This window comes from Aedes aegypti, chromosome 3, assembly GCF_002204515.2.
Source record: "Aedes aegypti strain LVP_AGWG chromosome 3, AaegL5.0 Primary Assembly, whole genome shotgun sequence".
Taxonomy (NCBI): domain Eukaryota; kingdom Metazoa; phylum Arthropoda; class Insecta; order Diptera; family Culicidae; genus Aedes; species Aedes aegypti.
Window position 1 is genome coordinate 337,639,169 of NC_035109.1, and position 22,963 is coordinate 337,662,131.

General features: G+C 39.9%; 3 protein-coding genes across 4 annotated transcripts; 1 reads left to right on the plus strand and 2 right to left on the minus strand.

Moving 5' to 3' along the window:
* The first annotated feature begins 481 nt into the window (after positions 1-481).
* LOC110678386 (zinc finger protein 43-like) lies at positions 482-10,727 on the plus strand. Of its 2 annotated transcripts, XM_021851214.1 has the most exons (6): positions 482-591; positions 651-838; positions 1,096-1,681; positions 9,196-9,806; positions 10,041-10,263; positions 10,331-10,727. In XM_021851214.1, the coding sequence occupies exons 2-6, from the start codon at positions 715-717 to the stop codon at positions 10,632-10,634; spliced, it is 1,848 nt and encodes a 615-aa protein (XP_021706906.1). In that variant the 5' UTR covers positions 482-591; positions 651-714; the 3' UTR covers positions 10,635-10,727. The 2 variants fall into 2 exon arrangements, with proteins under 2 accessions (XP_021706906.1, XP_021706907.1); XM_021851215.1 differs by lacking the exon at positions 482-591 and having other exon boundaries at positions 598-838.
* Positions 10,728-18,835: 8,108 nt separating this feature from the next.
* Positions 18,836-19,414, minus strand: LOC5575529 (histone H1A, sperm). Its single transcript, XM_001661985.2, has one exon. The coding sequence runs from the start codon at positions 19,412-19,414 to the stop codon at positions 18,836-18,838; it is 579 nt and encodes a 192-aa protein (XP_001662035.1).
* Positions 19,415-20,414: 1,000 nt separating this feature from the next.
* On the minus strand, positions 20,415-21,484 carry LOC5575530 (histone H1). Its single transcript, XM_001661984.2, has one exon. It carries the CDS (start codon positions 21,394-21,396, stop codon positions 20,791-20,793), a length of 606 nt encoding a protein of 201 aa, XP_001662034.1. The 5' UTR covers positions 21,397-21,484; the 3' UTR covers positions 20,415-20,790.
* Positions 21,485-22,963: the final 1,479 nt, after the last annotated feature.

The following is a 22,963-nucleotide window of genomic DNA, read 5'->3' on the forward strand; positions in this document are numbered from 1 at the left end:
GACTATTCAGATCCAAGTAATCGTTATTAGTTGTGAGCAAAAAGCGAGTAACTCAAGCTTGCTCTGTGTTCAAAATGTTGTTCTGAGTAAAGCTGTCCCGCCCTAGGAACTATCCCTGTTAAGTGGTCGTCTATTAATTACAAAAAACCACTTCGAAATTTTTTTTGTATGAGAAATAAAAATAATTTGTATTTCTCGCATACTCTGAGATAACGCCCTAAAAGCCATTGGTAACCACGTGTGTAGCTCGTTGTTTCTGAGCAAATGAAAGAATAAGCACCCAAACCAACATCACGGGCAGGTAGATAATGATCTTTTCTTCCCTATAGCGTTTATCAATAACATGAAAATACATTCAAATGCTCAGAAACAACGAGCTACACACATGGTTACCAATGGCTTTTAGGGCGAGATCAGAAATTATGCGAGATTTATGCCTCATAAGGTTTCTAACCCCCCCTAACTCATTACGTAATTAATGGACGGCCACGAACGAGTGAAATTGTTCCACAAATATGTTCCACACAAAGAAACGTCAGATTGCAAAACTTTCAGCCCTCAGTCTGCTTCTGAATTTTGGTGAGCTCGTTTGTATGTTTTGTTATTTGTATCGATTATTGGTGCGCTTATATTTTGCTTAATTTCTTCAGAAATCTACGTTGTCCATACAATAATTATCGAGTGGTGTTGAGCTGTCTGCTGTTGTAAGTCAAAATGAAGCTTACAAAAGCCAAACTGGCCGCTCGAAAGCGGGAAGAGGCAAAAAGAAAAGCCAAGGAAAGTTTACTGCAGCCGAAGCAAGAGCTGAACCCAGTGACACTGGAAATGCAAGTGGAAGGTAATTGTAATTGTAATTGTAATTTTATTGATCACGGTATCCTATCAGTGTACACTTTTTATCAGGACAAGGAAAATCAAATATATTTGAAGAAAATCTACTTTTGAAACAACAAACATTTACAAATCACTAAATCATTTAGAAACTACGAAAAAGATTAAATGAAAAGTCAAGAGTTATTCTAGTCTAATTATTGCTTTCTTTCTTGAGTGGCCAACTTTCTGTACGGGACACATTTTCATCGTTCTATCTTCCAGTTGATCCGACTCATCCAGAAGAAGTCAAGCAGGAACCACAATGGGAAACACTGAAAGATGTGCTAAATGAGGAAGTCAAAGTGGAACCACTGGAGTCCACCGAGGAAGGCCCGGATCCGATCGGTGGTCAGCAGTTGACGGTTCCGGTGATCCCATTGCAACCGAAACTGGAATACGAAACTGATCGGTGCCAGTTCTGTTTGAGTTCCTTCGACGAAGTCGGCGGTCGAGCGTTTGTCAACCGACGGAAGGTCGTATTTGTCCTGGGACTGCGAAGAGGAAGGATTCGTCAGCAGAACCCAGAATGCTGTCAATGTTGCAAGCTACTGTTCGACCAGTCGTTCGGTTTTAAGAAGTCCTGCCTGGCTGCGTTGGCTATTTCGGAGAAAGTGCTGGCCTCTGGTGAACGGAAGGACGAGTACGAGATTGTCGATTTGAAAGCAGCTTTTGGAATCCCACTGAAAACGGCTGCCGATCGGAGCGGGGAAAGTGGTATGGATGAGATGGGAAAGGCTGGAGCTTCGTCACTGGCGGGAGAAGTATCGAGCATGGAATGCAGTATTTGCAAGGAGAAGTTTTTCGAATGGTGAGATATAACTTTTAGTATTACAAACTACTTGTCTCTAATTTAATGCAAGTCTCTTAAAAGCTCATGTTTTTAACGGAAGGTCTCTAAAGTCTCTATTTAAACCAGTCACAAGTAACATTTTTCATTATACTGCTTGACGTGAATCCGGTTGCCAAATTTTAGAGGTTTCTGAGAAGCCTACAGAACCTTTTTTGGCTACTATTTCACAGGTTCTTCTCAGATACCTTGGAAAAAAGCTGCGGAAATTCTGATAGTGATTTATTTAGAAATTTCTGTTGGCATACTTTCGGGAACTGCTTCAGAGAACTTTTTGAGAATTACAAGTATTACTGTATGCATTCTTCAAGATTTTTCCCATGATTTTCATCAGATGTCCCACATGTTCCTCAACGGCTTTCTCAAGGAATTCCTCCATGAAATAAGTTCAAGATACCTTCAAGAAATCAATCTGGAATTTTTCTAGAATAACCCAGAAATTACTCCAGAGACTTCAATATATTTTTTTCAGGGATTCCTTCGAAGATTCTTTCACGTTTTTTTCAAGAAAATCGTGGATTTTATCCAGTGGTGAATTTTTAATCAATTCCGCTAGGACTTTTACCTCCTGCTCAGGACATTTTCAAGAACTCGAGCAATCATTTCTCTAGAGATGTCTGTAAAGAATTCCTCTTAGGATAACTTAAGAAATCAATCCAGAAATTTCTTATATGTTCCCAAATTTCCCAAAAAAAAAATCAAAGACATTTTTAATACATCATTGGAAAAATCGCTGGAAAAATCCAAAGTATTTCATTAGAAATCCTATAGCAATTCCTAAGAAAACTTCTGTAGAAATTTATGATGAACTCTTTCGTAGATCTCTAAAACTCCCCAAGTTCTGAAAATTTTTAGCCCTAGGCTAGTTCATCTCGGAACCAACGACTGTGCTTCCTTCCGTCTAACTTTTTCGTCATAAGCGACTCGGGGATGGGATTCGATCTCAGGTCCTTGGCGTGAGAAGCGTGTTCTTGCACCAGATCCGTCCCCCTTTCCTCCAGATATTTTTTGAGTAATTCTTTCATCGATTTCGCCAGTTGTTATTGAACGATATCTTCCAAATGTTTGGAGGTGCTCTTCCAAGATAATCCACAAAAATCAATTTCAGAGTTTTTGAATGAATTCTTTCAATATTTTCCAGGAAGTTCAACAAGATTTTCCACTCCATTTTTTTAAGCTATGTTTGCAGGCATTTTCATATGAATTTCTACAAGAACTCATCCACATTTACTCCTAGAGTTCCTCCGTTCGTTTTACACAAATTTCTTTCGAGACTTCGTCGGATTATTTTCAAGGAATTCCTGCAGGATATCATCCGGAGATTTCATAGATTATTTTTATCAATTGTCTTAGCAATTTGTCTAGAAAATCCTTTTTCCTCAAATGATTTCCTCAAGAGTCCATGGACCGGAAAAATCATTTGAAGACTTCATAGGGAAATTATTCAAACAATTTCTGGCATAATTCCTGAAGGAATCTCTGGAGATATTCTGGGAGAAATTTTTGATTTAAATCCTAAAGAAATTTTGTACAACAATTTTGTAGGCACTTCTAGAAAATCTGCGGAGAAAATAATGGAAAAATTGTAGAATATGTTCTGAACGAGAATCTCCCTGAGAAACCGATTGCATGATCATTGTGTAAACTCCTGGTGGACTTAGAATTGTCTTGAAAAATTTCTAAGAGATTCTTTGGAGTAATTTCTTATGGAATCCTTAGGTAATTTCAGTAACCAAAGTTTTGATGGAATCCTTAAATAGTTCGTAGAAATCACTAAATTAATTCTTGAAGAAATCTTTGGAGTAGTATATGGAAAAAACTTTGGATGAATACCTGAGTCAATTCCTGCAGAAAATAATGAAAATAATAATTGAAAAAGGAAATCGAGCAGTAAAACTTGTCGTGTTGTCATGAGGAGTTCTCAAAAAATGCCTTCAAAATATTTTTATTGAAATATCAAGTAAGATTCTCTTAGGAATTCGTTCTCTTTCTGATTCCTATGTGGACTCTTCTTTCATACAAAAAGTATCTTCTTCTCCTTCTTCTTCTTGGCATTACGTCCTCACTGGAACAGAGCCTACTTCTCAGCTTTGTATTGAACACACATTGAGCACTCCACAGTTATTAGCTGAGAGCTTTCCTGGCCAAAGTTGCCATTACTTGATTCGTAGACGTGTGGCAAGTAATATGCACAGGGAAGTCAAGCAAATCTCCATTACGAAAAGATACTGGACCGACCGGGAATCGAACCTTCAGCATGGTTTTGCTTTGTAGCCGCGAACTCTAACCACTCGGCTAAGGAAGGCAAAAAGTCTCTATGGTTCCTATTTTTAAGACACTTAGTCGCTACCAGCCCTGACTGCAGACGTTCTGCAGATATCAGGACGTGTAGTACATCTCTTTTTCAATACTTGGCCATTATTTTTTTAATCAATCCTCTTAAAAGTCTCTATTTTCAATGAAAGATCACTTTTACCAAATTGATCTGAAAAGTCACTTTGTTTCCCTTTTACTTACAGTGAATCCTAGTGCGAAACTATATTAGCTCTAGCTCCTTCAGAGACTCACGCGATTATCCCACAGATTTGTCAAGAATTTCTTCTGTAATTTTTCGAACGAAGATTCACCCTGTCCTTTGGTTCAGAAAGGGGTATGGGCGCGTTCTGCCAACTCGGTCGAGGCAGATTTCTTGTGTGAACAAGTTACAACATGGACGTTCTAAAGTGCCAGAATGAAGTGTTGTGCTTGTGGGGAGCACTTGAAGATGGGATGGAAGGTCATTACTTCGCGTTCGTGCTTTACTCCTGCTTATCTTAAAAGTTATAGACAATAACCGATCCTAAGTTTAACTATCGAAATTAACAGTTGCAAATACAATAATCGTTCTGAGTTCACTAACATGTCGTCGCGTTAATTTTATCATAATGATCTTTTATCTACATCCGTCGAACCATGCTGAATGGCCGTTGTGAGAATATCACCAAGAACTTCTCACATGCATTAAAGCTGAATTGTCCTACATTGAAACATTGAGGTTTTCGCTCTTTTGGATTCATTTGTTGTTGTTCGTCCTCAGTATTGTTGAGATGTCCTGAATGCCGCACATGGCGTACAGTGATCATTGCCATGGAGTTTCTCGTAAGCTGCATGGGGATTGTTATCATGGGAATCCAAAGAGCGAATTTTCTATGATTTCATTGTAGGCCAATACAGCAATAAAGCATGTAAAAATCACTAACTTTTCTTCTCTCTTTATCCTTGTTTTCATATCTAACCCGCCATTACAACGAGGAAAAATCCATTGGAGAGGAAAGACATGGCACCGTATTGGCCGAGAAAAGTTAAGTATCATGTTTTTGTAAATATTCTTATTACTGATTGCAAGGTGAATCAGATTAACTAAATTTTAAACTAATAACAAACTTGTTCCACAGAGCTATTTACAAAACACCACCCAAAATCCCTCCTTTCCCATATCCTTAGGCAAAACACTTCACTACCGCTATATGTATGACTGATTCATGTTCTTTTGACCTTGCATCATTCATACGTGTATTGGAAGTCAAGAGTAGAAGCAAAACTTAAAGAACCTTCTGGTCAAAGATGTTGCGTTGCCTACTTCCCAAACTCCAAAACCCTCCGGTGTATTATGGACGGTGTGAGTTTTCAAACTTATGCTGGAGACTTGGCCCCTGACCCCCTTGTACATCAATAAAATAAAATAAAATAAAATAATTTTTCGAACGAAGATTCAGGAATTCCTCTAGTGAGTTCTGCTGGAATACTTTCAAGGCCTCCTCTACAAATTCTTTAGGAGATTCCCACCAATTCTCCCAGGAATTCGTTTAGGGATTTTATGGTTTCCTGCCCAACAAAAATTCCTCCAGGTCTTGTTCTCTATTAGAATGTAGGATTCTAAAATGTCTTTATTTTTAATGGAAGGTCTCTTTTTTACAATGATGGTCTCTAATGTCATTTTCCTTCTTTTCCGCCTTGTGAATTATTCTGTGCATAGTGATAGAGGCTCCAGAGATTTTTCTGCGACTATTCCACAGATTCTCCAGGAATTACTTCACGGATTCCTCAAGGAAATGCTTCAAGAATCCTTGTAATAATTTCTCCAGCAATACGTCTATAGATATTTCCACCAATTCTCCCAAGAATTCGATTAGAAATTCCTCTAGCGATTTCTTAAAAAATGTTTAGTTTATTTATTTTCCTGATTTTTTTACTGGATACCAGTACTTCTTTAATAATATTCGTAGGAAATACTTTGAAAAAAATCTTAAGGATTAGCCCAGGATTTCCTCCAGTTGTTGCTCCATCGATTCCCAAATTTGTACAGAAGTTCTTCTAAAAATACCGACAAAGGGTTTTTCTTCTGATTTTTTGCTAAAAAACGTTCAAGATTTTTTTCAGAAAATTCAACAAGAATCCTTCCTTCACTTCCTAGGCCGATTTTGTCAGTTACTGTTCCAACAATTTTAATAAAAATTCCTTAAAAAATTGATCAACGATTTCTTCCAGGAATTGCTAAAATTTCCGTCAGGAATTATTCAAGGAAGTCTAGTAAGATTTTTTCCAGAATGTCTGGATTTGTCGAAGACATTTCTAATGCAATCTCTGAAACTTAATTAACCAGACTGAACTGTTAAATTTTTGGAAGAATTAGAAGGCCCCTATAAATTACTATATGAACTTCTGAAGAAATTTTCGGAAACTTTGGATGATTTAATTTCTGCTAATCTGCTAATCTGCTAATATCAACGCACCCCCTAGCCATGGCCAATCTGCGTTGTTTACACAAACATCCCTATAAACCTCACGCTGGGAAATACGTTTACCAAAAAAGGCGTTATGAGGTTCTGCACTGCATTCTTGTATTGGATTTACTTTAATGGCATTGTTGTTAGCAATTTACAAAAAAGTGAAAGAGAAAGAAAACATGATTTGTGTAGGCGGAGCCCCATAGGCCATGCTATACCAGTTAGCACGCCCGACGCCCACCGATGACAGAGTGGGTAGGCTCGCACCATCGTTCCGCCCTTCTACCTATTTTCGAGATAGGCAGTTCTGTCAGGGTGTAAATAGTTATTATCTGAGAGAGACTCGCGAAGAGGAAAAATATCAACGTCATATGCAGCCCAGATTCCCCTCTCACGAAACGTCAAATGCAGCCCACCGTTTTTATGGCTGAAAAAGTGAAAAGTATTGTGTTCAAAGTAAATTGTTATTGAAAACCTCAGTCAGCGGAGCAGTTTTTTCCAAAGTTGCTGATAAATCTAAGCAGAAGATTAATTATTTCTAATGTCTGCTACGTTTGCTGGCATGAAATTTCACTCAAACGGCTATTTATGATTCGTTGTGATGCAAACTCAATCATTTTTTGCTGAGAGGTTCATGTGAGGATTTGAACGGCTTGCGCATAATTGGTATAAACACAAAGTGGAATAAGAAAAAACTCAGCAATCACAGAAAAAGAAGACCGTCTTCGCGAGTTTCGTCTCAGGTTATTATTATCAATGTAATCAAAATATAATGCACCGATTTACGACCTTCTACGTGTTAACGACCTTAAGGTGGGAATATTTGCGTGCCTGGTTTGCTCATATTCCTGTTGTGACATCACTTCTACACAATGGCTTGGAGGTTTCCTTCTTCATTTCGGTTATTCTGGAAAGATTTAGTTTCTCATCTGTTACGTTTCCTTATCGTAGCGCTATCGATTTTTTCCATCTCCAGGGTGTTCGTCTCCTCTCGAGCAATGAGGACCATGATGAAATGAGAATATAAAAATGTGAGCATTAGTGTTGATCTACTAATAGATTAATTTAAACTGCTTTTCATGTGCTAAGTAACTTGTAAACTCCTACTCAATTATGTTTTGTTGGCCTACACGTTTTATTTAGACACAATTTTATTTAGAAAACTATTTGGATCCGAGATTTTAGGTGCAGATTGAGCATGTTTGATAAAACAAGCATCCTGTTTTCAGTTAAAGAATTTTTAAGAAATTGATGATTCTGTTATTTATACTAGCTATATACAAGAATTCACTATTGATGTAATATATGGATATTGAATAAGTTTCAACGCGCGATTATAATACTTCAGTTTTCGTGCTGTTGTATTGGTGTATGTAATCAGTTTGGTGATTCTAACGGTAACAAATAACACGACGAAAGGAAAGTTGATAATCTATCATCATTATGATTTCAGTCTCAATGTCATAATCCGTTTAATAAATTCCGCGTATGATTCGGCAATTTTAACAATTTATACATGTGTATTCGAAGAAACTGACTACGAGAATTTATTACCTTGCAACACATTCCTAAGTGATCAGATATTTATCATTTTCTCATTTTCTACAGCCTAATTTAATAATACCTACATTGGGTTGTAACAAAAATATGATCTTGGGATGTTGATTTGCCTCCTAATCATAGTTTCGACAATAGTCACATGCTTACTATCCCTTATGGCAGTGTTGTTGATTCTATTGTCTATCGCTCATCAGTTTCGCGCTACCCGGTAGGGACTTGGTCCTCTGTACCCAATACTCTGCTTTGTCTTAACTTCACGCAATACATTCTGTAGATGTGTGATACAGTTTGCGGAATATTTTGATTTATCACTTCGTTCAGATGGAAAATTCTGTTATGGTACCATATTCACATATCAGATTACTCCCACCTGGAACGATGTAATACATCGGAGACATGTAGATTCAGATGTATGTATACGATCTATGCCTAGTTCGGCTCTGATCGACAGGCAATCAGTGTATTCAGTTTTTCAACTAGCTTGAAGCGATGAACGTTTCAAGACAAGCTCTCCACTATATCTGCTAGCAATCACCGGTCGTCGATAGACATTTCGGTTCTTTTCTGCTAAAGAATGATCCTATTGTATGCCAAAGACTATGGCTCATGCTTTTCAATACAGCTGGAAAAACAAGAACTACACCCAGCACCAAATAGTACGTAACTATGAGGCGGACCGGAAGGTTTGATGAGCAATCCCCACCAATACCTGATTTAATTTCTGATGAAATTCCTGGAGGAAAACATGAAAAAGTACATACAAGCTGAATTACAGAGAACCTTGCAGGAGCTCATGAGGAATATCTACAGAAGCTTACTCATAGATTAGTTTAAGATTTGGTTTCAGGAATATCTCCAAAAATCTCTAATTCTAAGAAATTAGTGAAGGTAACTCTGAAAAAAATACTACCTAATTCTTGAAGATGTTTGAAACGGAAATCTTGAAGGAATTGCTTAGGATGTCCGTGAATGAACTCCAGAGGCAAACTTCAATATGATGCCTGTAAAAAATCCTTTGCAATGAACTTCTAGGCAAAAATATAGTAGACCGAGCAGTTACTAACCCAAAAATATAGATAATCCACAAATTTTGATCAGTACTGGATTTTCCGAACATTTTTGATCATAACTTGTTGTAAACTGTTTAAGGTCAAAACTGGAGCAGCACTGGATGAGCCATTATTCAGTTCCCGCACAAGAACCGACGACAGACCCCGGATCTGTACCGGAGGGTCAACAGGGGAAAGAGCAGAAAAGTGTCGAGCTTTACTGCTTCCGTTGTCGAAAATGGTTCCCAACTGAACCAGTTTTCACCCAGCACAAACCATTGTGTACAGAGGCCCAGGAACCTGTGCCACAGGATAAGCCTGCCAAAGGAAGTGGAGATTTCTACTGTTATCGGTGCCGCAAATGGTTCCAAACGGAATCCATCTTCGCAAACCACAAACCGTCTTGTATCGAGGCCACGAAAGATAAGTATCCAACGGAAGCCATCCAGATAAATTCGGGCTTTTTAAGCATGCAGTTCGATTCGGATGCCAATCCAACTACTACGCAGCCACCGCCGGAAGATCAATCGAAAAAATCCAAGCTCTACTGTCGACGCTGTCGGAAAAGGTTCCAGACAGAGCTGCTTTTCACGCACCACAAGGCGTTATGCAAAAAATCACATGAGAAAAAGCCAGTGTTTGCGTGCCCGCAGTGCCCGAAGAAATGCTCTTCCGAGAAATATCTAACGCTTCACATCAACAAACATAACGGTAAGTGTTTCAGTCTTTGGAACATCATTTATTTTTTTTGATACGTCTAATGCATTGAGTTCACCAACGCGGAAAGGTGTCATAAGCAACCTTTTCCCTGATGATACCTATGCAAACCTCGAAAACTCGCACACGATCTGTCATAACGCGGCCTGTAGTTTATCTAGGCAATCCAACTCAAGCAGACATAACCGATGGAACATTTTTGCTAACATTCAGAACCATTCCTTCCAGGAATACGAACCATTCCCTGTCGCCGCGAAGGTTGCTCCAAGCTGTTCCTGGACGCTACCGTTCGAAACAATCACGAAATGGCATGCGGCAAAGATGTTCCTGTCACTATCTGCAGTGTGTGTGGTGCCACCTTCCGGTGGTTGGCAAGCCTGCAAACCCACATGAAAATCCATGGAGAGCCGAAATTCGCCTGTGATGTGTGCGACAAAAAGTTCCACTCAAAGTAAGTATTTCTGGCTCAGCGTAATCGATTGCCCACTTAAATTCGTTTCTTTGTCGTCCCTGTCAAGCTCCCGGCTCAAAAAGCACTCCGCAGTGCACTCAGATGCCCGGAACTACGAGTGCAAAGTGTGCGGAAAACGATTCAAGTCACACGAAGCTAACCGGGTCCATCAGCGTATTCACACGCAGGAAAAGCCGTACGTTTGTCACATTTGTGGGATGGCTTTCACGTACAACTGTTTGCTCAAAACGCACCTGGAGAAGGGACACGATTCGCAGAACTCGGGCCGGAAGGAACTGCCTGTCCGGCCGGTCGCCACCAGTTCGTTCCAGTTTCCTCCTTCGATGTGGCCTACGGATGGAGGGTACTGAAATGTCCTGTGCGAGTAACTGTGTGTTGCTGTAATGAGGTAAACTTATTACAGTTTAATTTCTATTAATAATTCGTCGGCAGAAAATCAAAAAGATGGATTATGTTTGACCCAAGGTTTGAAGAGTTCTGAGGAAATCTGCGTATTTATGGATCTTTTTAATCTATTCCTGTTTCTTCTTGTTTAACATGAGACCAGAAAATAAGATCAAACTAAAGTAGGCTGTATATCATGTTCAAAACCAAATGCCGGAACTGCGGAAGGCTCGCTTACGGAACTACGAAGACGTTCAAAGTACTTTAATACAACCAGTTTACACGGCAATCAACCAATGGTAATGTACAATGGACCCTTTTAGCTAGCAACATTACGTGCTTTTGGATCTAATGGCGAAAGTAGATTGTAAAGAAGCAATGTCGCATCAGATCTAAAATAAGTCACATTTGGTCCAAAAAGCCGTAGCATCAAACGCACAGCTTGTTAGGGGGGTCTCGTAGCCTCGAGATTACGCTTTCGCTTCGTAAACGGAAGGTCATGGGTTCGATTCCCAACCTCCCCACCCAAAAAACTCCGTCCAGCCACCAGAAGACGCAGCACGAAGGACCGTGTATTGGGGAACTCATCCATCCTCCGTCAGTATCGGACCCTCTTTGTAGGCTGTTGCCTAACACGATACGGAAACATAGGATTACGGCTATATGAATATGGATTGGACCAACGGCAGCACTGTTCTCTACCTGCTCAGTAGTTGTAGTTGTGTAGCTATAAAAACGATATGATAGTCGGCATAGTAGCAGCCAAGTGCACGGAGTGCCTAACAAATAAAAGTAAGGAATAAAAAAAATAAACGCACGGCCATTCAGCAATATCATGCTGAGGGTGGTGCGTTAGGAACCCGAATCCAGAGGCTTCAAATAGTAAGAGAAATAAAAATGAATCGAAGCGATCTTCCAACCAGGATGGCCAGAAAGCCGAATTAAGGAACGAATTGGATGGTGCTATCAAGCTAGAAGTGTGGAAGTAAAATGTTGATGGTTTTAAGGATACGAATGCACCAAATAGTATGGATCACGGCTGGTCGTGCGTGCGGGTTGCCACTTTTTAAGTTTTCTGTAACGCTTTATTTCGGTTCAGCGTTCTTTTCCATTCGGCCGATGAAAAATTAAATCAGTGCTATGACACCCGGAAAATTGTTTTTAATCAGTAGTGGAGTTATCGTATGTAATAGTGGATCCGGATATTGAAAGCTGAAGTAAGAATTTGGTGAGATCTTTCCTGTATATTATTGTTTTATTGTATTTTACGTTATATTCAGTTGTTCGCCAATATGTATACCTCCTTCATCTATGAAAGCTGTTACTGTTCCGAGCGCTTTTGTTAGTAGATCAAGTAGATGTGAGTTGGTGAAAGCAGGCTTCTTCCTTGCTCTTGACTTATCCTCTTTCTCCCCCTTTTAATGATCAACTACAAAAGAGAAGCGATTTTACCCACACACAAACTGAGCGTACGAGCTCTGCGGGATGAAGAGTTCACACGTTTGTGTTTTGTTATTTTCATTCCCACAGTGGTGAAGAGCTTGTTTTGACAACCTCAGTGCTTAAAAGAGAAGGAGATTATTTTCTCCCTTTCTCAGTTAGGGGGAGAGCATGTTTTCGCATTTCTCAGTTCGGGGAAGAGCATTTCCAGACAGCTCTTCGTTGTCTCTTTGTAGCTCTTTGCCCAAAAGGGCAAAGAGGACAGCGAAATCATGCTCTTGTGTTGACGGAGAAACCAACCTCAGTTCATCCCAAAAGCAATGATGATGTGTTTGCAGAGCCTCGCAGTAAGCTAGAGCTGTCAAATGGAAGATGTGCGTTTGGATAGAGCCAACGTTTCTCTCCACTCTCTCAGCCACGGATTATTCAACCAACAGCGAATGCTGGTTCATAATTGTTGTGAGCGTACGAGGTCGCTTCATCTATCAGATCAAGATGAACAGAATAAAGCCTGGGTGAAAGTAGAGAGTGTTGAGAGTGTAATCAAATGTCCATGTTCCGGAAGCGATTTAAATATCTTCAGTAAGTGAAGAGCGATTGTGAAGACATAATCAACTATGGTGAACACCGAACCGAGCCTGTGAAGATTTTCAATTCCTTAACCTCACTCTCCTCACTGTTGATCATTTCAAGTGCCTGATGTTTGTCAGCGGATTGAAAGTCTTGAAGTACGCCAATATACGAGCAAGATTACTTTCAATACTGGATAGCGAATTTTTGAGCCTGATTTTTTGATTGACGAGCTTCAACGCTTTGTTAACCTGAAACTAGACACCACGATCATATAACAGTAGGGCAGTTCGAAATTTATGGTCCACGCCGTCAGAGACAGGAAGAGCGCAACGCATCAGCAAGTTTCCGTGAAAGTAAGAAGCCAAAGTCTCCCATGGTGGCCAAATGCATTTTGTGAAGGAATGTGAATACAGCACCCACCTCTGCAAGGAACATTGGCGTAGGGGGTCTTAGTCCCCCTAGAAAATTTAAAATCTCATGCAAAGTATGCACCTTGCTTGAGGGATTTTTTCCAATGGGTAAAGCCCCCTCTAGATTTGAGTTCAACTTACGCTAATGGCAAGGAATGTAATCGTATCGGCCATAAGGAAGGATATTGTTCCTGCTCCATGAAGTCTGCATCCAGCTCAAACAAACAACAGCAAAAAGCGGATGAAGAGAGAACCCAGCGCTTCGTCACTACGATGATCAACGACGTTCCGGCCTCTCTTCAAATGGATTCAGCCAGCGATATTTCCATCGTTTCGGAAGCAGTTTGAGAAGAACTCGGCAAGCCGGAAACATCACCAAGTCAAGCTTCCAACGCTTCGGTGAGTTTGATTGGAATGTCGATTCCGTTTGAAATAATCTGCAATCAAGTCTTGGTTTCTTCAAAGCAATAAATCAAGCGAGAAATTCAACAACTGAAGATGAAGCTTAAGGACGTTTACAATCGTTTGGGTTGTGCAAACGCACGAAGGTCCAGCTACATCTGAAGCCCGGAAGCAAGCCAGTTTTCTGCCCAAAACAATATGTTCCATTACATTCCGTTCCGATTATCGATGATGAGCTTAATCGTCTTCAAAACCTAGGAATCATTAAACCTGTTGATTTTTCGGAATAGAGTTCGGATTTGCGCAGATTACTCGGCCGGACTTGTCAATGCGTTGGAAGCCACAACTACACGCTGCCCACACCTGAAGAATTTTTTGCACAGTAAGCAGGAAATCAATAGTACAGCGTGATCGACTTATCCGATGCGAAAAAATCAAGCAAGTGTTGAAATCCGGCCTCGTTGCCGCAGACGCATCGAAAACTGGAATTGGAGCCGAAATCTTCCACAATTTTCCGAAAGGAAGCATGAAAGCCATTCAACACGCTTCGCGCTCTCTCACTCATGCAGAGCAAGCCTAAGGATAGCTGGAAAATGACGCCTTAGCTCTTGTGTACGCTGTAAGCAAGTTCCACAAATTTCTCCTGGGAAGAAGATATATGCTCCAGACGGATTACAAGCCACTTTTTCGATTTTTTTTATCGAAGAAAGATATATCAGTGCACATTGCCACCCGGCTGTAGCGTTGGGCACTCATCATGCTGAATTATGATTTCGACATTGAATATATTTCGACCAACGAATTTGGATTCGCTGACATGCTTTCCCGTCTCATCGACCGAAGCATGCGTCCAGAAGAACACTACAACATCACTTCAGTGTCGCTGGAAGAAGATATGGTCATTTTGAATACGATGGTAGAAGCAGTCCCTGTTTCTTTCTCCAAGATCCCACGAAAAAGTACAAGATCCGTCAGCAAGTAAAATGGTACATCTTGCACGAATGGTCAGCTGATTTCCAGCAAGTAGCCTAAAAAGTTCAACCGTACTACAACCGACGTCAATCTCTCAGCATAATCAGCGAATGCGTAATGTTCAAGGAAAGAGTGATCGTTCCGGAGACTTTTCGACGACGCCTGCTCAATTAATTCCAGCATGGTCATCCTGGCGTAGTGCGTATGAAATCAATCGTTCGCAACTAAGTGAACTGGCCCGGAGTAGATGGTGAAATCGAAGATTACATCAGACGTTGCGTTCATTGTGCTAATGCTGCAAATGCTTCTATCAAGACGAAGTCAGAACCATGGCCCACTCCTGAAAAACCGTGGTCCGCATCCACATTGACCACGCTGGATCGGTAGATGGGAACTACTGCCTGGTGGTCGTTGATCCTTTCACTGGATGGTCTGAAGTAGTAATCCTTTATAAGAGAGATTTGCGGAAGTTGACATTTCTGTCAAAGTGTGAGCCAATCGAGCAGCGAGAGCTGTCAAAGTGTGAGCCAAACGAACATGCGTAATGTTTGTTTTGAACTTTTCTTGAAGAGTAATGTAATCCGCTTGAAATTATTTCGGTAAAAGTAATTTTGCATGAAGCAAAAAAATGAAATATTTACTTTTTTAATTTTTTGTCAATGCGGTATTTAGTTGTTGATTTTTTCTGCTGTTTATTAGTTTTGTTATGTAGCTCGAAGATCTATAACGAAACAAAATACACTTTTTAGCAATGAGGCAGTCATGTCCGTGTTACAATATTATTCTCGACGCCGAGCAAAATCAGCACTGCTGGTCTGTTGCCAAATCATTCCATTTTACTTCCGCTTATCTCTCTATAAAGGATCACTAGTCTGAAGTAGGGCTGACCGATTCAAACACGGCAAAAGTGACAATCAAACTCTTCAAGCTGATGTTCTCCACGTTTGGAATTCCCGAGATTGGAACAATGGAACACAGTTCACCGGTTCGGAGTTCTAGAATTTTTGCAAATCTTTCGGAATTAGGCACTCCCGTATGGCTTCGTATCATCCTCAGTCAGACGGATTGGCGTTTTGTGGACACCTTTAAGAGAAGCGTGAGGAAAAATCGTTCGAGAGGAGAGTCTCTAGAAGACAGTCTATGGACATGCCCTATATCAACTGCAGTGATTCGCAGTAGACAGGATGTCCCGGGCCCAATCCATCTGACAAGCCAATCGAGCCCATAGAAGATGATGTCTCCATCCATGTCGATAGCCTGCTAGAAGATTCACTGCACACTTTTCTCACCGTATACCGCTCCACTCCAATACATGATCTCGGAGGTCAGTCACCGGCGCAGAAGATGCTAGGACGGCCAATGTGGACGGCAGCTCTATTGAAACCTCCAGATAGCCAACAACATCAAAATCTCGAAGCAACAGAACTTCAGGATGTTACCGAACGAAAAAATAGGAAGTTTGACCGAGGTGATACGCTGTATGTCCAAGTCCACCAAGCCAATTCATGGACCTGAATGCCTGGTATCATCGAACGCATTGAAAAAGTCAACTACAACGTAATACTGAACCAAGGCAAACGATTAGTCCGTTCCCATATCAATCAACTGAAAAGCCAAGTCGAAGCAGAAATACTGCCACACGAACCTGTCGAATCACCCCCAATCAACGTCCAAGAACTAAATGCTGTTCATGACCAAGTTCTGCTTGAAAAAGAACCAATTTTACTAATACCTACAGCAGAAGAACCTGATCAAGAACAACATGAAGTGTCTGAGCCAGCACCAACATATGAGCCTCATCAACCTAGACGATTACTTAGGCTTCCGTCAAAGCTTCAAGGATATTGCCTGTTTTGAAGAGGGAGATGTTACATCAAGACAACCTATGAAAAGTTGGCCTTGACAGATCAATCTGTAATTTTATTCATCGTATATCCAACCACCTTGTTTTATTCTAGGGGCGTATCAATTAACAACAAATAACCGTAGCGTTAAACGACATTTATCTAATATTGTGTATTTCTTTCACTACTGGACTGCGAAGTGCGGCCTCATAAGTGCGAAAGTGTAAATAAAAGTGCGGGATTGCATTGAACCCTGTTGGTGTCTTCAGAGCACTTATTCTTTGATTTACGAAGAATAAGTCCCCCGAAGACATCTACACGATTTGATGCCATTGCGCACTTTTTTTTGCGTTTCCGCACTTGTAAAAACTTCTGCGATAGTCCAGTGGTGAAAGAAATGCGCAATAAATGCATGCTGAGAATTGTAGGGCTTGAATTCCGGAATCCAAGGCTCCAAGTAGTATTTACGAGGAATGAAAATCAACTCAAGCGATCATGCAACCGGAGCATCCGAAAGCTGGCGAAACAAATAACTCATCAAGGCAAACGTGTGGATGTGAAGCAATATGGAATGAATTGAATTTGAATGTTGATTATTTTTTAAGACAAAATTTAAGGTCGGAACATAAGGCAGGGTTAACGTTTTCTTTGACCAAAAGAACCTAAGCTTCTCGAGGGATTAAAGTGGAGATCGAAATGTGGAAACAGCACTGTGACGAAAACCTGAATCGTGCAGAGTATACAAAATTATCTCGTCAAAAGCAGTGTTTACAAACAGGAGACTTGTGCAGTGATTTTTTCGGCTGCACTGAACGAAAACTCCGGTCGCATATTGAATGATTTGTAATTCACATGATACTAAAACTTTACATTCCACATTTTGAATGACTATGAAAGAATATGATGTATCCACAGTCTGTTGAGCAAAAACCATCCAATTCAGAGATGAATTTTAGATCACAATAGAATGGTATTATAGGCAGCTAATCGAACAATGTTATCAAATGAAGAGCATGCAACTTATGACGGATTTTAATTTCTTCCATGTCCCAAACCAAAAATCATTCAATTACTGTCTGAAGTACCAGACGAAAAGGGGATGGTCAAATGTCAAATCAATCTTCTAAATCTAAACGTAAACATAACAACGGCAGCGTGGTTTTCCAAGCGTTTCTGGGTGAATTTAACAGGTAATTGCACTTGAAATCTTACATTAGCCCCTTCGGTATCATTTATTTTACACTTCTTATTGGTATCTACCAACCACAGGTCGCTAATATGCTGGTATTCCATGGAGCTCATACAAAGTGTTCGGCAGGTTGGCATCTGTTCCCGAAGACTGGCGAATAATACATTTTATAACCTCGTAGTGGAAATAAAAAATAATGTACATCCATCAACAAAGCTCCGAAGTTGATTTTTTTATTTGAATTCTTTAAATTATTAACTAGAATGGAATAAGAATTGTTTACATGTGTGTATGATAATCATTCAATTTGAGGCATCTATTTGAAAGATAAAAATCATTCCAAGACTGGATGATTTTCATTCGGAGTAATTTGTAAACAGATGATTTTCGCGCAGATGAAAATCATCTTGATTGTGTCTGAAAATAGGTATGGGGCTCGGATGAGTCAATAATCATTCAATGTGCGACCGGAGTTTTCGTTCAGTGTGGTTTTTGCTAAACCATTACAATATTCGACATGATTTGAAAGTCAGATTGATTGATTTCAAGTGCAACGCTTTCAACTAAACATATAACACATTTAAAAAAGGCTTACTCTACTTGATAAATTACAAGTCAAGTCTAGTACACGACTAGTGGAATTAAATGGTATAGTACTAAACTCGGTTTTTATTTACTTACAAAAAAAGGTTTAAACGTAAAATTTTCGATTTTTTAGGATTGTCGTTTACTTTAAAAGAGAACTATTGAGATCTAGAAAGTTAAAATTGCATGGGTTCATTGCGAAAATATGTAAGTGGTTTACAAAATATTATCAATTTGCTGATAATAATTTATATATTAGCTGAGTTTTTCATTTAGATTTTACTTAGAATGCCAACAATAATTTGATTCTTACTTTCTTGTTGGAATCCTATGTTTGAAATAAATTTATCTACCCTTCCATTCCTACCAACAGTGTTTGTTGACAGCGGCACGTGTGTTCAACAGCGAAAGCTTCTTTACCACTGAGCTTCTAGCAACTGCCATCTGTCGATCGTTCCTAGAATCAGTTCGAACTGCATCTAAAAATGTAAACAAATTCATTGCGGCCTCCCATCACCCACAATTAATCCGAAAATGTATTTATTTCTAATTAACTCTTTTGTGCAATATGTGCTGTAGTCCTGAAAAGGACTGATTTGGAAAGATTTTTGGTGGACGCTTGGAAATCCGAACGCGCCCGACTAATAAAAGATGATGTGTGGAAAAATGCAATGGCTGCCTGGTGCTGTTGTTCAGTCCTTGTCGTAGTTTTACAGAAAATGGCCTCCTTCGGCCGAAGTTGCTTTCGAAATTTACTTCTTTCTGCCTGGGCGTCCTTTCTTGCCAGACGCCGGAGTGCTGACCTTCTTGGCAGGGGTAGCTTTTTTCGGGGTGGCCATTTCCTTTTTCTCCGGCTTCGGTTTCGGCTTGCTGACTTTTTTTGAATTGGGCAGTTCTTGGTAGTCTTCCGGAGCGAGCCGCTTCTTAATCATGGTCGGTTTGCTGTGCTTTACCTTGAAGCGCCCGCTGCAACCGACGCCCCGTGTTCGAATGATGTCTCCATTTTCGACGCATTTGGCCATAATCTTGCGAACGTGCGAAGCCTGTTTGGTAGTGTCGACGTGATAGTTGTCCTCCATGTAGCGCTTGATGGCCTGAAACGTCACACCTTTGCGTTCGTCCAGAACGTCCAGCGCCTCGATGATCATGTCGTGGACGTTCGGAGTGTCCACATTGCGGTAGACCTTTTTTGGTTTTTCCTTATCGGAGGAATCCTCTTTATTTTCCTTGGTTTTGCGAGCCTTTTTCGGTTTCTTCTCCTTGGTGGCCTTCTTGGTTGCTTCGTCGCTACCGGTGGCCGCTTCGGTTTGTTTTTCTTCCACTTCCGCCATGTTTGCTGTTAGCTGCACTAACTTACACCAACGCAGGCGTACTGAATCAGAACGTTGTATTAGAAAGCTTTAGAATACAATGAAGACACTGCAATCGCTACGATGCCTATCATTAAACTGGTGGGAAAGTTGTTTTGGTTTGGCACTCGAACCTGATGTCTGTGTTAGGGAAATTGTTTTGTTTTGATGCATCCAATAATATGGAATTTTTGGATAAATTCGTAGAAAACGATTCATTTCTGATAATAAAAATGAGAAAATTTATCAACCTAAATGGGTTGCTTTTAATCATTAAATTTGTTTATGTAATTGATGTGTTTTATTTTTGTTTCTATAAAGGCATTGTAGGCTATCGCATTGCTGGAGCGCAACTTCAGTCACACTGAGTAGTCAACAGCATTTATTTTAATGTTTCGCTACATCAGCTATCTATGTTTTTTCTAACGTGATTTCCATTAAAACACGAATTATAAATGAGGTCTTGATACGATTTGTATCATTTTGAAACGGTATTCACATTACATTTTCATGAAAATTGGAATTACACAATCGATTATCAATCATAAGAACTTGAAGAGTCCTACACATTGCCTAAAATCAAATTCTATCAACTTGATTCTGATTGGAGCTCTTCATGTTATGTATACAGTCCAAAATATAGAAGAACATACTACGGTACGGTAGAATCGCAATATTTGTGTTGAACAAGAATAAACTTCGATGATGCTCGGATATACTTATCGCCCAAATCATAGGCTCCTCATGTCAGTTGCAATGATGAAGATATGCGCTTGTAATTCCCATCAATAATTAATAAGGCAGATACTTAAAACATACATTCCCAGTTCTAAGTTTTTGATCTACGAAATGAAATTGGAATACTATTGAAGGCTGTCATCAATTAATTTATTTCGCAACCATTGTTGATTCGAATTTGCTTTATTCAGATCAACCGAAATTAGCAATTTCTCGATACATTACTGCGCAAAAAGAGCCACCATTTTCAAAATACTTTTCCCATAAGAAAAATATGCCTACTTTTTATTCATATTCGAATAGGTGAGCTTTCCGTTCCGTCCGATACCGTGCTGAAAATTGCAACAAGTTGCAAGATTTTCATTTCCTCGCATTGTAACTTGTTTACAGCGGCACAAACATTCAATCAATTCCAATCAAACCCCCTATCCCATGGCTTTCTTTCATTTCAGATTGGTTTTCTCCCCTAAAACCACATCCAAGGAAATTTTTCCTCTAACTCTTTGGCAAAAATCGTTCGGTAGTCCTGAGAAGGACTGATTGTTATCAAAAAAAGAAATGGAGAATGCCTTCCTGCAGCATCCATGCAAAATCCCGTCGCAGCGAAGCAGAGATCCATCTTACTTCTTGGCGGACTTCTTCGATGCTCCGGAGGCCTTCTTCGGTTTCGGGGCCTTTGGCTTCTTGGCAACGCTCTTGGAATGCTTGGTGGACTTTTGCTTCAACCCAGCGCCAGTGGCCTTCTTCTTGGCACCTCCAGCTCTCGCCGGGGAAGTCTTGGCCTTCTTGGGCTTTGCCACTCCAGCGGTCAGCTTCTTACCAGGCTTCTTGGCAGCTTTCTTTTTCTCTCCGCCAGTTGCCTTCTTCTTAGCCTTCTCGCCGGAAGCTGCCTTTGGTTTCACCTTCAACTTGAACGATCCGGAAGCACCGGTTCCTTTGGTCTGAACCAGAGCACCCTTAGCGACACCGCTCTTCAGCGCCTTCTTGATGAATGGAGACAGCTTGGTCAAATCGCACTTATAGTTGGCCCCGATGTACTTCTTAACGGCTTGCAGAGACGTTCCGTGGCGTTCCTTGAGAGCGTTGAGGGCAGCCACCACCATATCGTTGACCGGTGGATGAGTTGATGGCTTCTTCGCCTTCTTCTCGCCCTTGGAGGCGGCCTTGGCCTTCTTTGGAGACGTTCCGTGTGCCACGTGGGCAGGATGTAGTGCAACATCAGCCATGACGATTGTTGTTTTTCACCGTTTGTTTTGGTTTGATTATTCCAAATAAAAACACGATAGATAGCAAAACACTGTTGAATATTGCACGTGTCGAAGACTGCTTCCTACTCGATACCGATGTCCGTGTTAGGGAAACGCGCGCCAATGTTTGAAATTCGGGCACATGGAAACCGTTTCGACAATTTCCGATCAAACAGTTTTCGATCGATATTTTCGTCATAAAACTTTCGAATCCAATACGTATATTTGAAGATTCATCAATGAAAATGTTTAAATTGGTAATCCATCATAAAAATGTGATTCTATCAGCAGTTTACGTCGAATTTTACCTGTTTTTATCTGCCAACCAGAATTTCAGTTCTTCATGGCACAATTTTAGTAATGAATAATTACTTAATTAAAAACTATATAACAATATTTTTAACGCAGAGTTCTTGAAATATATTTCCCATGTCCAATGAAACCATTCAACTAAACATCCTATTGGAATTCACAGAGATAATTCGTCCACAACAAGCTCATGTAGGGAACCCATTCTCCCAAAATAGTTCAATCAAGTAACAATTTCGCCCTATTTGTTAGACAATAGTTGTGATAAAATAGTCACCAAAAATCATAGTTTTTCCGCAGAATACATCTGAAAACGTGTCAATTTTAAAATTTTAATGATATTCTCAGAAATTCTTGTATTATTTACTTCCGTTCGTTTAATTGCGCATCAGAATTTACTTGCCTTAGAAGTATCATGGAGCAAAACAGTGTTCAATAGGGGAAATGAAATCCAATCATGATTTCACTATTGCCAATTACTATTCAAATTATCAATGAAAAAATTGAACAATTTTACCAAAAAACATTCCAATCAATTATCATCTACGCATTACACATTTATCACCCTTTCCTTTGCAACGACGACTTCAACAGCAACTTGAATTTCGATGAAAGGGAATTTGGAATAGAGAAACAAAAAACTAGGCACTGCCAGCGTTATAAATTATGTTTACGAACGGTACGTAGCGCCTTTGTCTAGCATGTGAAGGAATTTTAAGTGCGCCTATTGGAAACATATTTTTGATGATCTCGTGATCCTCACGTGTAATGGGATTCCCTTTCCATCACCAATGCAGTCCGTCAACATAAACATATTAACATTTATGAGTTCTGATAGGATTTGGTTTAAGATGGATCCTGTGGCAAAGCATAAGCTAATGAATAACGCTTGAAAGCTTCTCAGAGCTGATGTACTTTTTTTGTTTCTAAAGTTTATCGATAGTATAGATTTGTAGCTCATATTTGTTGTTCTTCTAAGTTCAAAATGATGTATGACAGAGTTTGAAAACTATTTAAACATTCTAAATAGTGAAAAATTGCGCTACAATCTTTTAATAAAATCTTTTGAGGACTTTCTGGCAGAATTCTTTTGAATACAGATGTTCAAGGTAAGATTACTGGCAGAAATATCTGCAGAATCCGTGGGGTAATAATTGACCAATTTGTTGTACTAGGGAATCGAGGAATAAATTAGTGAACGAACATTTCGATGCATACTGTATTTCATTTATTCAAT

Excerpts from the sequence above, each read along its gene's own strand:
- LOC110678386 (XM_021851214.1), top strand. The coding sequence starts at position 715 with ATGAAGCTTACAAAAGCCAAACTGGCCGCTCGAAAGCGGGAAGAGGCA. Across the intron at positions 839-1,095 it reads ACTGGAAATGCAAGTGGAAG|TTGATCCGACTCATCCAGAA; the intron begins GTAATTGTAATT and ends TCTATCTTCCAG. Across the intron at positions 10,264-10,330 it reads GACAAAAAGTTCCACTCAAA|CTCCCGGCTCAAAAAGCACT; the intron begins GTAAGTATTTCT and ends GTCCCTGTCAAG.
- LOC5575529 (XM_001661985.2), bottom strand. The coding sequence starts at position 19,414 with ATGGCGGAAGTGGAAGAAAAACAAACCGAAGCGGCCACCGGTAGCGAC.
- LOC5575530 (XM_001661984.2), bottom strand. The coding sequence starts at position 21,396 with ATGGCTGATGTTGCACTACATCCTGCCCACGTGGCACACGGAACGTCT.